Source organism: Mya arenaria, chromosome 13, assembly GCF_026914265.1.
Source record: "Mya arenaria isolate MELC-2E11 chromosome 13, ASM2691426v1".
Classification (NCBI taxonomy): domain Eukaryota; kingdom Metazoa; phylum Mollusca; class Bivalvia; order Myida; family Myidae; genus Mya; species Mya arenaria.
In genome coordinates, this window is record NC_069134.1 from 5,914,971 (window position 1) to 5,929,522 (window position 14,552).

Genomic DNA, 14,552 nt, shown 5'->3' on the forward strand with positions numbered 1-14,552 from the left:
TTAAACATGAAGACTAGGTAATACAACAAACAACTCTTCTGAAACATGCAGACCAGTTAACACAACCAACAGCTGTACCTTGAAAATGTTGAACAGGTAACACAACCAACAGCTGTACTTGAAACATGAAGGCCAGGTAACACAACCAACAGCTGTACCTAGAACATGTAGACCAGGTAACACAACCAACAGCTGTACTTGAAACATGAAGACCAGGTAACACAACCAACAGCTGTACCTAGAACATGTAGATCAGGTAACAAAACCAACAGCTGTACCTTGAACATGTAGATCAGGTAAACAACCAACACCTGTGCCTAGAACATTTAAATCAGGTAACACAACCTACAGCTGTGCCTAGAACATGTAGATCAGGTAACACAACCAACAGCTGTGCCTAGAACATGTAGATCAGGTAACACACCAACACCTGTACCTAGAACATGTAGACCAGGTAACACAACCAACAGCTGTACCTAGAACATGTAGACCAGGTAACATAGCCCACAGCTGTACCTGGAACATGTAGACCAGGTAACACAACCAACAGCTGTTCATAGAACATGTAGACTAGGTACCAAAACCAACAATTGTACATAGAGCATGAAGACCAGTTAACACAGCCAACAGCTGTACCTAGAACATGTAGACCAGGTAACATAGCCCACAGCTGTACCTAGAACATGTAGACCAGGTAACATAGCCCACAGCTGTACCTAGAACATGTAGACCAGGTAACATAGCCAACAGCTGTACCTGGAACATGTAGACCAGGTAACACACCAACACCTGTACCTAGAACATGTAGAGCAGGTAACACAACCAACAGCTGTACCTAGAACATGTAGACCAGGTAACATAACCAACACCTGTACCTAGAGCATAAAGAGCCAGTTAACACAATCCAAAGCTGTACATTAAACATGAAGACCAGGTAATACAACAAAACACTCATCTGAAACATGTAGACCAGGTAACACAACCAACACCTGTATCTAGAGCATGTAGAGCCAGTTAACACAATCCACAGCTGTACATTAAACATGAAGACCAGGTAATACAACAAACAACTCATCTGAAACATGTAGACCAGTTAACACAACAACAGCTGTACCTAGAAAATGTAGACCAGGTAACAAAACCAACAGCTGTACCTAGAACATGTAGACCAGGTAACACAACCAACAACTGTACCTAGAACATGTAGATCAGGTAACAAAACCAACAGCTGTACCTAGAACATGTAGATCAGGTAAACAACCAACACCTGTGCCTAGAACATTTAAAACAGGTAACACAACCAACAGCTGTGCCTAGAACATGTAGCTCAGGTAACACAACCAAAAGCTGTGCCTAGAACATGTAGATCAGGTTAAACAACCAACAGCTGTTCATAGAACATGTAGACTAGGTAACACAACCAACAATTGTACCTAGAACATATAGACCAGGTAACACAGCCAACAGCTGTACCTAGAGCATGTAGACCAGGTAACACAACCAACAGCTGTGCCTAGAAAATGCATAACAAGTAACACAACCAAAAGCTGTGCCTAGAACATGTAGACCAGGTAACACAACCAACAGCTGTGCCTAGAACATGTAGAGCAGGTAACATAACCAACAGCTGTGCCTAGAACATGTAGATCAGGTTAAACAATCAACAGCTGTTCATAGAACATGTAGACTAGGTACCACAACCAACAATTGTACCTAGAACATGTAGAGCAGTTAACACAGCCAATAGCTGTACCTAGAACATGTAGACCAGGTAACAAAGCCCACAGCTGTACCTAGAACATGTAGACCAGGTAACACGACCAACAGCAGTGCCTAGAACATGTAGACCAGGTAACACAACAAACAGCTGTGCCTCAAGCATGTAAACCAGGTTACACAACCAACAGCTGTGCCTAGAACAAGTAGAACAGGTATTACAACCAACAGCTGTGCCTAGAACATGTAGATCAGGTAACACAACCAACAGCTGTGCCTAGAACATGTAGACCAGGTAACACAACCAACACCTGTACCTAGAGCATGTAGAGCCAGTTGACACAATCCACAGCTGTACATTAAACATGAAGACTAGGTAATACAACAAACAACTCTTCTGAAACATGTAGACCAGTTAACACAACCAACAGCTGTACCTTGAAAATGTTGACCAGGTAACACAACCAACAGCTGTACTTGAAACATGAAGACCTGGTAACACAACCAACAGCTGTACCTAGAACATGTAGACCAGGTAACACAACCAACAGCTGTACTTGAAACATGAAGGCCAGGTAACACAACCAACAGCTGTACCTAGAACATGTAGATCAGGTAACACAACCAACAGCTGTACCTTGAACATGTAGATCAGGTAAACAACCAACAGCTGTGCCTAGAACATTTAAATCAGGTTACACAACCAACAGCTGTGCCTAGAACATGTAGATCAGGTAACACAACCAACAGGTGTGCCTAGAACATGTAGATCAGGTAACACACCAACACCTGTACCAAGAACATGTAGACCAGGTAACACAACCAACAGCTGTACCTTAAACATGAAGACCAGGTAACATAGCCCACAGCTGTACCTGGAACATGTAGACCAGGTAACACACCAACACCTGTACCTAGAGCATGTAGAGCCAGTTAACACAATCCACAGCTGTACATTAAACATGAAGACCAGGTAATACAACAAACAACTCTTCTGAAACATGCAGACCAGTTAACACAACCAACAGCTGTACCTTGAAAATGTTGAACAGGTAACACAACCAACAGCTGTACTTGAAACATGAAGGCCAGGTAACACAACCAACAGCTGTACCTAGAACATGTAGACCAGGTAACACAACCAACAGCTGTACTTGAAACATGAAGACCAGGTAACACAACCAACAGCTGTACCTAGAACATGTAGATCAGGTAACAAAACCAACAGCTGTACCTTGAACATGTAGATCAGGTAAACAACCAACACCTGTGCCTAGAACATTTAAATCAGGTAACACAACCAACAGCTGTGCCTAGAACATGTAGATCAGGTAACACAACCAACAGCTGTGCCTAGAACATGTAGATCAGGTAACACACCAACACCTGTACCTAGAACATGTAGACCAGGTAACACAACCAACAGCTGTACCTAGAACATGTAGACCAGGTAACATAGCCCACAGCTGTACCTGGAACATGTAGACCAGGTAACACAACCAACAGCTGTTCATAGAACATGTAGACTAGGTACCAAAACCAACAATTGTACCTAGAGCATGAAGACCAGTTAACACAGCCAACAGCTGTACCTAGAACATGTAGACCAGGTAACATAGCCCACAGCTGTACCTAGAACATGTAGACCAGGTAACATAGCCCACAGCTGTACCTAGAACATGTAGACCAGGTAACATAGCCAACAGCTGTACCTGGAACATGTAGACCAGGTAACATAACCAACACCTGTACCTAGAGCATAAAGAGCCAGTTAACACAATCCAAAGCTGTACATTAAACATGAAGAAAGGTAATACATCAAAACACTCATCTGAAACATGTAGACCAGTTAACACAACCAACAGCTGTACCTAGAAAATGTAGACCAGGTAACACAACCAACAGCTGTACTTGAAACATGAAGACCAGGTAACACAACCAACAGCTGTACCTAGAACATGTAGATCAGGTAACAAAACCAACACCTAGAACATGTAGATCAGGTTAAATAACCAACAGCTGTTCATAGAACATGAAGACTAGGTAACACAACCAACAGCTGTTCATAGAACATGTAGGCTAGGTAACACAACCAACAGCTGTGCCTAGAAAATGTAGAGCAGGTAACACAACCAATAGCTGTGCCTAGAACATGTAGACCAGGAAACACAACCAACAGCGGTGCCTAGAAGATGAAGAGCAGGTAACACAACCAACAGCTGTGCCTAGAACATGTAGATCAGGTTAAACAACCAACAGCTGTTCATAGAACATGTAGACTAGGTACCAAAACCAACAATTGTACCTAGAACATGTTGACCAGTTAACACAGCCAATAGCTGTACCTAGAACATGTAGACCAGGTAATATAGCCCACAGCTGTACCTGGAACATGTAGACCAGGTAACACACCAACACCTGTACCTAGAACATGTAGAGCAGGTAACACAACCAACAGCTGTACCTAGAACATGTAGACCAGGTAACATAACCAACACCTGTACCTAGAGCATGAAGAGCCAGTTAACACAATCCACAGCTGTACATTAAACATGAAGACCAGGTAATACAACACAACTCATCTGAAACATGTAGACCAGTTAACACAACCAACAGCTGTACCTAGAAAATGTAGACCAGGTAACACAACCAACAGCTGTACTTGAAACATGAAGACCAGGTAACACAACCAACAGCTGTACCTAGAACATGTAGATCAGGTAACAAAACCAACAGCTGTACCTAGAACATGTAGATCAGGTAAACAACCAACACCTGTGCCTAGAACATTCAAATCAGGTAACACAACCAACAGCTGTGCCTAGAACATGTAGATCAGGTAACACAACCAAAAGCTGTGCCTAGAACATGTAGATCAGGTTAAATACCAACAGCTGTGCCTAGAACATGTAGATCAAGTAACACAACCAAAAGCTGTGCCTAGAACATTTAGACCAGGTAACACAGCCAACAGCTGTTCATAGAACATGTAGGCTAGGTAACACAACCAACAGCTGTGCCTAGAAAATGTAGAGCAGGTAACACAACCAATAGCTGTGCCTAGAACATGTAGACCAGGAAACACAACCAACAGCGAAGCCTAGAAGATGTAGAGCAGGTAACACAATCAACAGCTGTGCCTAGAACATATAGATCAGGTTAAACAACCAACAGCTGTTCATAGAACATGTAGACTAGGTACCACAACCAACAATTGTACCTAGAACATGTAGACCAGTTAACACAGCCAACAGCTGTACCTAGAACATGTAGACCAGGTAATATAGCCCACAGCTGTACCTAGAACATGTAAAGCAGGTAACACAACCAACAGCTGTGCCTAGAACATGTAGACCAGGTATCACAACAAACAGCTGTGCCTCAAGCATGTAGACCAGGTTACACAACCAACAGCTGTGCCTAGAACAAGTAGAACAGGTAACACAATGAATAGATGTGCCTAGAACATGTAGACCATGTAACACAACCAACAGCTGTGCCTAGAACATGAAGACCAGGTTACACAACCAACAGCTGTGCCTAGAACATGTAAACCAGGTAACACAACCAACAGCTGTGCCTAGAACATGTAGACCAGGTAACACGACCAACAGCTGTGCCTAGAACATGTAGACCAGGTTACACAACCAACAGCTGTGCCTAGAACATGTAGACCATGTAACACAACCAACAGCTGTACCTAGAACATGTAGAGCAGGTAACACAACCAACAGCTGTGCCTAGAACATGTAGATCAGGTAACACAACCAACAGCTGTGCCTAGAACAAGTAGATCAGGTTACACAACCCACATGGTTACAAGTTATATTTCATAAAATACATTTACTCAATCATACTTCCATTGTCATGGACAGGGCAAATGCTAGTGATAGCGCTTTGATATACAGACATTGAAATTGAATAAAATGGTTGCCTATAGGCTTGATTAATTTAAAATGGCTTTAGTTGATGACCCTTACGAACATTACCTGCCCTGTTTAAATGATGTTATTGATTGTCTGGGATCTTAAGTTTAAAATATATCATTTTGAATGTCACTTTCATTAGCCTTGCATACTGCAACTCAGAGTTCTGCAATCAATACGCTTTGACATTTGCCATGAATTGCCTTCAGGTGCAATTTCTGTCTTTATTCCCCCACCACTTGTTTGGTTGGGGCTTTATAGGATCACCTTGTCTGTCCATCCATCAGTCCTTGGACATTGGGAATAGTCTACTTCATATATTTTTGAGGTATTGACTTAAAACCTCATACACATTGAAGGAGCATACATCACTCCCAGTGATACTTCTTTTTATAAGGAGTTGTTATGGGGGTACCAATCACATCCAGTGATAGATCTAGTTTTATGTAATCTCAGATGATTTCCAGCAAAAAACTTTGTTCATTGTTTCCTATCTCTAATCTGTAAGCTCTCCAATAAATGTATAAAAGCACAGAATTTGCACCAGATACACCCTGAAAACACTGTGGCTGACAGGTCTGTGATGGTGTCACTTACCAGATAAGAGTCAGGGAATAAAACAGTGTTACTGTCATCCTTATATAGCTACATGGTAACAGCAAGCAGGCAGTCACATCTAAGGCATGCATTTATCACAAAGGTGCAGACACTGCAGAGCCCCTGAATGATAATGAAGTCACCACATTTAAACATTGTACAGTATTTCAAGGTTATTGTCATAAGAAGTTGTCAGCAGTCAAAGTGACTTTATTAGATATTGAAATTAATTGAAATTAATTGGCACAGTAAGACAGAAAATATACCTCGTGTAGAGTAATGTGCATAAATAAGCCCAAACTAACACTTTTAGACGAGGTTGCCATACTCGTCTTAATGTCAGAAAATAGCATTATATGCGAGCTAGTGTTGTAATTTATGAATATCTGACATGAAATAAAATTTCTGTTCTGTTACTGATGTAAGTTATTTGAAACAACTGTTGAATGTTCACATATTAGGATAACCTGAGAAGGGCATTTTTCAGGAAGGTCAATTAAGGGTCAAGGTCACATTTACAGGGCAACAAATAATCAGTTTTCCCATCATCACTTAAATACATGTAACTTGAAGTGTTCAATAAAAAAATAACAGAAGGTTTGTTTAACTTCTTAAGAAAAGGCTCCAATATCAAAACAATACTCACAAAGTCAATCTCAATCTCAAATTGTAATACAACAAAAAAGCATAATAGGATTCATAATTATTCTATTTATTTTATTCTTTTTAGAAACATATTTTCTCATTTTGTTCATCAAAACATTTTGTACATATTTCAAAGAAAACTAATTGTAGTGCAAAAAATGTATTTGAATAATTGTTATAAAACAACGAGTTGTACTCGATTACATTATTGTGATGTACTGGGTATTTTTGTTTAAATCTTGACCAGAGTTGTAAAACAACATATGATTGAGCCAGAGCTCTTGATATGTTCAGTGTTGTCAATCTCAGACAGTATGTTCTTCTTCAGACATAATTTTTGTTATTAAGAGCTTTCTCTGTCTCTGGTATTTAAGCTCCATTATGTTCTATATTTGCCACAAAACAACTTAAATCTAATGCACAATATAAAAAAGGACCACCTGACTAAACCAGATGCACTTTTTTGAGGTCTCACAGATAGAGCAGCTGTACGGATTTCAATCCTAGGAACCAAAATTTGATTCCATTATATCTTATAAATAGGTGTTTTCACTTATTAAAACTAAAGTCAATATGATACAATTTGCCTGTTGCAGTTGACCCAACAATTTGGAGATGTAGCGCACCGGATGCCCCTCCCACTGGTGGAGCCCGTGGAGAAAATGATCAACAAGGACACCCGCTACCGCCCCACCGCACAACTCTTCTCACTGGTGAGTATTTGTAAAGCCTTGATTTGGCTTGTATGCAGCAGAGTATGTCAGTTAATGCCAATATAAATACTATTTACCTTGTTCTGGTGTCTGGTGCTTGTCATCACTGTTTTCCCAATCTGATTGCATCATAGGTTAATTATTATATTAAGGCAATAAAATAGTCTGGTCTGCTTTTTTCCCATTTTATTGGCTCACAATTTATCAGGTCTGTCAAAAACTGCATATTGATCATTTCTTCTGAAGCATTAAACTGACAATGTTGTTTGTTATAGGGAAAGCTGTAATATTTTCTGTACATTACTCTTTGGCACAGAATATCTCCTCTTATCATAAAAGTTAAACTATGCTTTTTAATACTGTTGACATAACTGTTTGGTAATGTTTTTTATCATTACTAGAATCACAAGTGACTCATTCATTAAGACCATTTGTCAACTGTGCTTTTCCTTTGCTCCATTTCCAGTTGAAATACTTCCATGACCCTGTGGTTTCATGTCTTCAGCGCCTAGATAACCTAGACCTTTTAGATACACAGCAGCAGCGAGCTGAGGTGTACACTAATCTCATACAGGTCATCCCAGACATACACAAGGTGAGTAGTCAGGAGTGTACACTAATCTCATACAGGTCATCCCAGACATACACAAGGTGAGAAGTCAGGAGTGTACACTTATCTCATACAGGTCATCCCAGACATACACAAGGTGAGTAGTCAGGAGTGTACACTTACCTCATACAGGTCATCCCAGACATACACAAGGTGGGTAGTCAGGAGTGTACACTAATCTCATACAGGTCATCCCAGACATACACAAGGTGAGTAGTCAGGAGTGTACACTTACCTCATACAGGTCATCCCAGACATACACAAGGTGGGTAGTCAGGAGTGTACACTAATCTCATACAGGTCATCCCAGACATACACAAGGTGAGAAGTCAGGAGTGTACACTTACCTCATACAGGTCATCCCAGACATACACAAGGTGAGAAGTCAGGAGTGTACACTAATCTCATACATGTCATCCCAGACATACACAAGGTGAGTAGTCAGGAGTGTACACTTACCTCATACAGGTCATCCCAGACATACACAAGGTCAGTAGTCAGGAGTGTACACTTACCTCATACATGTCATCCCAGACATACACAAGGTGAGTAGTCAGGAGTGTTCACTAGCCTCATACAGGTCATCCCAGACATACACAAGGTGAGTAGTCAGGAGTGTATACTTACCTCATACAGGTCATCCCAGACATACACAAGGTGAGTAGTCAGGAGTGTACACTAGCCTCATACATGTCATCCCAGACATACACAAGGTCAGTAGTCAGGAGTGTACACTTACCTCATACAGGTCATCCCAGACATACACAAGGTGAGTAGTCAGGAGTGTACACTAGCCTCATACATGTCATCCCAGACATACACAAGGTCAGTAGTCAGGAGTGTACACTTACCTCATACAGGTCATCCCAGACATACACAAGGTGAGTAGTCAGGAGTGTACACTAGCCTCAAACATGTCATCCCAGACATACACAAGGTCAGTAGTCAGGAGTGTACACTTACCTCATACAGGTCATCCCAGACATACACAAGGTGAGTAGTCAGGAGTGTACACTTACCTCATACAGGTCATCCCAGACAAACACAAGGTGAGTAGTCAAAAGTGTACACTTACCTCATACAAGTCATCCCAGACATACACAAGGTGAGTAGTCAGGAGTGTACACTTACCTCATACAGGTCATCACAGACAAACACAAGGTGGGTAGTCAGGAGTGTACACTTACCTCATACATGTCATCCCAGACATACACAAGGTGAGTAGTCAGGAGTGTACACTTACCTCATACAGGTCATCCCAGATATACACAAGGTGAGTAGTCAGGAGTGTACACTTACCTCATACAGGTCATCTCAGACATACACAAGGTGAGTAGTCAGGAGTGTTCAATTACCTCATACAGGTCATCCCAGACATACACAAGGTGAGTAGTCAGGAGTGTACACTTACCTTATACAGGTCATCCCAGACATACATAAGGTGAGTACTCAGGCATGTACACTTTCCTCAAACACAGGGTCAGTAGCCAGGCTTGTTCATTAACCTCATTCACAAGGTCGGTAACCAGGTATGTAAATTTACCTCATACACAAGGTCAGTAGCAAGGCATGTACACTTTCCTAAAACACAGGGCCAGTAGCCAGGCATGTACATTAACCTCATACAAAGGGTCAGTAGTCAGGCATGTACATTAACCTCATTCACAAGGTCAGTAGCCAGGTATGTAAACTTACCTCATACACAAGGTCAATAGCCAGGCATGTACACTTTCTCATACACAGGGTCAGTAGCCAGGCATGTACACAAGGTCAATAGCCTGGCATGTACACTAACCTCAAACACAATGTCAGTAGCATGGGAATGTACACTCACCTCATGCACCATGTCAGTAACCAGGCATGTACACAAGGTCGGTGGCTTGGCATGTACACTAACCTCATACATAAGGTCAGTAGTCAGGCATGAATACTAACCTCATACATAACATCAGTAGCTGGGCATATAATCTAACCTCATACACAAGGTCAGTAGCCAGGCATGTATACTAACCTCATACACAACATCAGTGGCCAGGCATGTACTCTAACCTCATACACAAGGTCAGTAGCCAGGCATGTACACTAACCTCATACACAAAGTCAGTAACCAGGCATGTAGACTTACCTCATACACAAGATGAGCTGTCAGTAGCCAGGCATGTACACAAGGTCAGTAGCCAGGGATGTACACAAGGTCAGTAACCAGGGATGTACACAAGGTCAGTAATCAGGCATGTACACAAGGTCAGTAGTCAGGCATGTACACAAGTTCAGTAACCAGGCATGTACACAAGGTCAGTAACCACGCATGAACACAAGGTCAGTAACCAGGCATGTACACAAGATCAGTAACCAGGCATGTACACAAGTTCAGTAACCAGGCATGTACTTAAGGTCAGAAGTCAGGCATGTACACAAGGTCAGTTACCAGGCATGTACACAAGGTCACTAACAAGGCATGTACACAAGGTTAGTAACCAGGCATGTACACAAGGTCACTAACAAGGCATGTACACAAGGTTAGTAACCAGGGATATTCACTTCTCTCATACACAAGGTCAGAAGCCATTAATGTACACTAACTTGATACACAAGATCTGTAGGTAGAAGTATACACTGACGTGATACAGGTCATCCTGGATATTCAAGAAGTCAGAAGCCAGAGGCGTTTTAACAGTAATACAGACAGGGCTTTTTTTGTCTTATTGAGAAAGAAAACCCATATTGATGGACTGTCAAATAGGGAATTTTCACATTTAGGATGTTTGAAATTGAGAAAAATATTTCAAATATAAAATTGATTTATTGCATTTATAATTATTATTAAAATCAAGATTTAAAAATAATTATTTATTCAGTTAATACATTTCATAAATGGCCTGGGAGATAATTTGTACCAAATTTGACAAACATTTTTTTCAAAGATTCAATGGGAATATTGGGATTGAAACTGGGGAAAATATATGCTTTTGGGCTTGCAAATAAAGCTGAATACTGGCTAACAAGCCTAAAAAAGCTCTCACAGTAGCTGGAGGGAAGTTCCATCTGAGTTATAATTATTTACCTTACCCTTGCAGAAAGTGCTGTATGGGAATGTATTACCCAACCTGGTGGAATGGTGCCTGGCTATAGACACCATGTTCCTGGCCCTGCCTGCCATGTTGGCCCTCATTGACCATGTTTCCCCTCACGATTACAAGACTGTGATACTTCCAGAATTCCGAACTATACTCAACTCTCCAAGACCAATGCAGGTAAATAACATGGATTCACCCAAAAAACTCTGCTTTAACAAAAACATTCATATTTCAGCATTTGTTCAATGTTATATGTGATAAACTTTATAAGTCCAGATCATGCTCCTATTTTCTTGTGAGCAATTCAGGGCCCTATTTCCTGGTGAGCAGGCCCTATTTCCTGGTGAGCAATTCAGGGCCAAAATTCCTGGTGAGCAATTCATGGCCATGTTTCATGGCAAACTATCATGGTTCCTATTTCCTTGTATGAAATTCAGAACCCTATATCCTGTGAGCTATTCAGGGCCATATTTCCTGTGAGCTTTTCAGGATCAAATTTCCTGATGAGCAATTCAGGGCCCTATTTTCTGGTTAGCAAAATGCAATGCCCTATCTCCTGATGAATTATTCAGGGCTCTATTTCCATGTAAACAATTCAAGGTCTTATTTGCTGGTGAGCCATTCAGGGTCCTATTTTTATGTGAGCAATTTAGGACCCTATTTCTTTGTGAGCAATTTTGGGCCCTATTTCCTGGTGAGCAATTCAGGGCCCTTTTTCTTCATAAGCAAATCAGGACCCATTTTTCTGGTGAGTAATTCAAGACTCCATTTTTTGATGAGCATTTCAGGGCTCCACTCTCTGGTGAGCAATTTAGGGCCGGATTTGCTGGTGAGCAATTACAGATCATATTTCTTGGTGAGCAAAATGCAGGGCCCTATTTTCTGGTGAGTAATTCAGGGCCCTTTTTCTTCATAAGCAAATCAGGACCCATTTTTCTGGTGAGTAATTCAAGACTCCATTTTTTGATGAGCATTTCAGGGCTCCACTCTCTGGTGAGCAATTTAGGGCCGGATTTGCTGGTGAGCAATTACAGATCATATTTCTTGGTGAGCAAAATGCAGGGCCCTATTTTCTGGTGAGTAATTCAGGGCTGTATTTTCTGGTGAGCAATTCAGGACCCTATTTTAAATTTAGCTCTTCAGCAGCCTACATTATTTCCTTGTGAGCAAAGCAGAGCCCTTTTACTAGTGAGTAATCAAGGGACCTATTTTCTGGAGTGTAATCCAGGACCCTATTTCCTGATGAAAAATTCAGGACCCTATTTTCTGGTGAGCACTTCAGGGCCTTATTTCCTGGTGAGCATTTAAGGACCTTATTTTCTGGTGAGCCATTCAGGACCCTATTTGTTGGTAAACAATTAATGACCCAATTTCTTGGTGAGCAATTCATGACCCAATTTCTTGGTGAGCAATTAAGGACCCTTTTTCCTGGTGAGCAATTCAGGGCCCTATTTCCTGGTGATCAATTAAGGACCCTATTTTCCGGTGAACAATTCAGAGCCTTATTTCCTGGTGAGCAATTCAGGACCATTTTTTCTGGTGAGCAATTCATGGCTCTATTTTCTGGTGAGCAATTCAGGGCTCTATTACCTGGTGAGTATATCAGGACCCTATTTCCTGTTGAGCAATTCAAGACCATATTTCCTTGTGAGCAGTTCATGGCTCTATTTTCTGGTGAGCAATTCAGGGCTCTATTTGCTGGTGAGCAAATCAGGACCCTATTTCCTGGTGAGCAATTTAGGGCCCGATTTCCTGGTTACCAATTCAAGACCATATTTCCTTGTGAGCAGTTCATGGCTCTATTTTCTGGTGAGCAATTCAGGGCTCTATTTGCTGGTGAGCAAATCAGGACCCTATTTCCTGGTGAGCAATTTAGGGCCCTATTTCCTGGTTACCAATTCAAGACCATATTTCCTTGTGAGCAATTCATGGCTTTTTTTCTGGTGAGCAATTCAGGGCTCTATTTGCTGGTGAGCAAATGAGGACCCTATTTCCTGGTGAGCAATTCAAGACCATATTTCTTGGTGAGTAATTCATGTTCGTTCTTCCTAGTGTGCTATTGAATGCTCTTCTTTCTAAGAAAGGTGCGCAAATCAGACATGTTTGTTTTCTTTACAAACAGCAAAACAAAAGTGCCTAGTTTTGCTATTCAAGCATGCGATGTTTTCAAGATGGATGTTTTCAGCTTAATTGCAAAATATTGAAAGTGACAATTATCACAGACATAATTGCTAACTCATTTTTTGTTCTTGTTATGTTAGTTCAAAACTTCATTGTTAATTTCAGTAGACTTACTGAAAGATGTATTTAATATAAAGTCCAAAAGTGACTGATATTGCTCTCTGTCAACGAGAGGTATAAAAACAGAATTGCCCTGACATAAACATTTAAAACACCAAAAGGATTGGAATTTCAAGAGGTCTGATGTTTTAGATTAATTGTCAGAAAACTAATAACACATTTTGCTTTGATGCCTGACTTAAAGAGAATCAAAAAATGTTGTTGTTTTTTTCTTTTCTAACTTGCCATAGGAATGTACTTAGAGATCTTCAGAAAGAAATTACCCCCTGAAAGTGAAACCAATGATTCCCTACAGAATGCAAAAGGTTGCGGATCATATGAAATCCTGTTTTAGTGCTTGTGGGGATAGGAATAGTTCCCTGTTAGGAAATGACCCTGTATTATCATGTTGATTGACATTGGGGTATTGAAGGATTTTGTCTAGTTTTCTATTTGTCACATAAATTTATTCTCCTGCTAAAAGTTACATTACCTACTGCAAAGCTCATATTTAGGATACAAATATATCTGGTGTGAGATGTCTGGTGTGAGATGTCTGGTGTGAGATGTCTGGTGTGAGATGTCTGGTGTGAGATGTCTGTTGTGAGATATCTAGACGATGAGATGTCTGGTGTGTGATGTCTTGTGTGAGATGTCTGTAGTGAGATGTTTGGTGTGAGATGTCTGGTGTGAGATGTCTGTAGTGAGATGTTTGGTGTGAGATCCAAGGTGGGTGTTAGATGTCTGGTGTGAGATTTTTGGTTTGAGATGCATGGGTAAGATGTCTGGTGTGAGATGTCTGGTGTGAGATGTATGGTGTGAGATATCTGGACCATGAGATGTCTGGTGTGAGATATCTGGACCATGAGATGTCTGGTGTGAGATGTCTGGTGTGAGATGTTTGGTGTGGGATGTCTGTTGTGAGATGTCTGGTGTGAGATGTCTGGTGTGAGATGTCTGGTGTGAGATTTCTGGTGTTAGATGTCTG

At 41.0% G+C, this 14,552-nt stretch overlaps 1 protein-coding gene across 2 annotated transcripts in view; it reads left to right on the forward strand.

The window, feature by feature from the left end:
• The window catches only part of LOC128214040 (SCY1-like protein 2), a 100,524-nt gene that overhangs the window by 54,323 nt on the left and 31,649 nt on the right, over positions 1–14,552 (forward strand). For both annotated transcript variants that reach the window (XM_052920269.1, XM_052920271.1), the window contains 3 exons: positions 7,481–7,597; positions 8,064–8,192; positions 11,285–11,461. In XM_052920269.1, the coding sequence (XP_052776229.1) occupies positions 7,481–7,597; positions 8,064–8,192; positions 11,285–11,461 (423 nt within the window). The remainder of the gene's footprint in view (positions 1–7,480; positions 7,598–8,063; positions 8,193–11,284; positions 11,462–14,552) is intronic.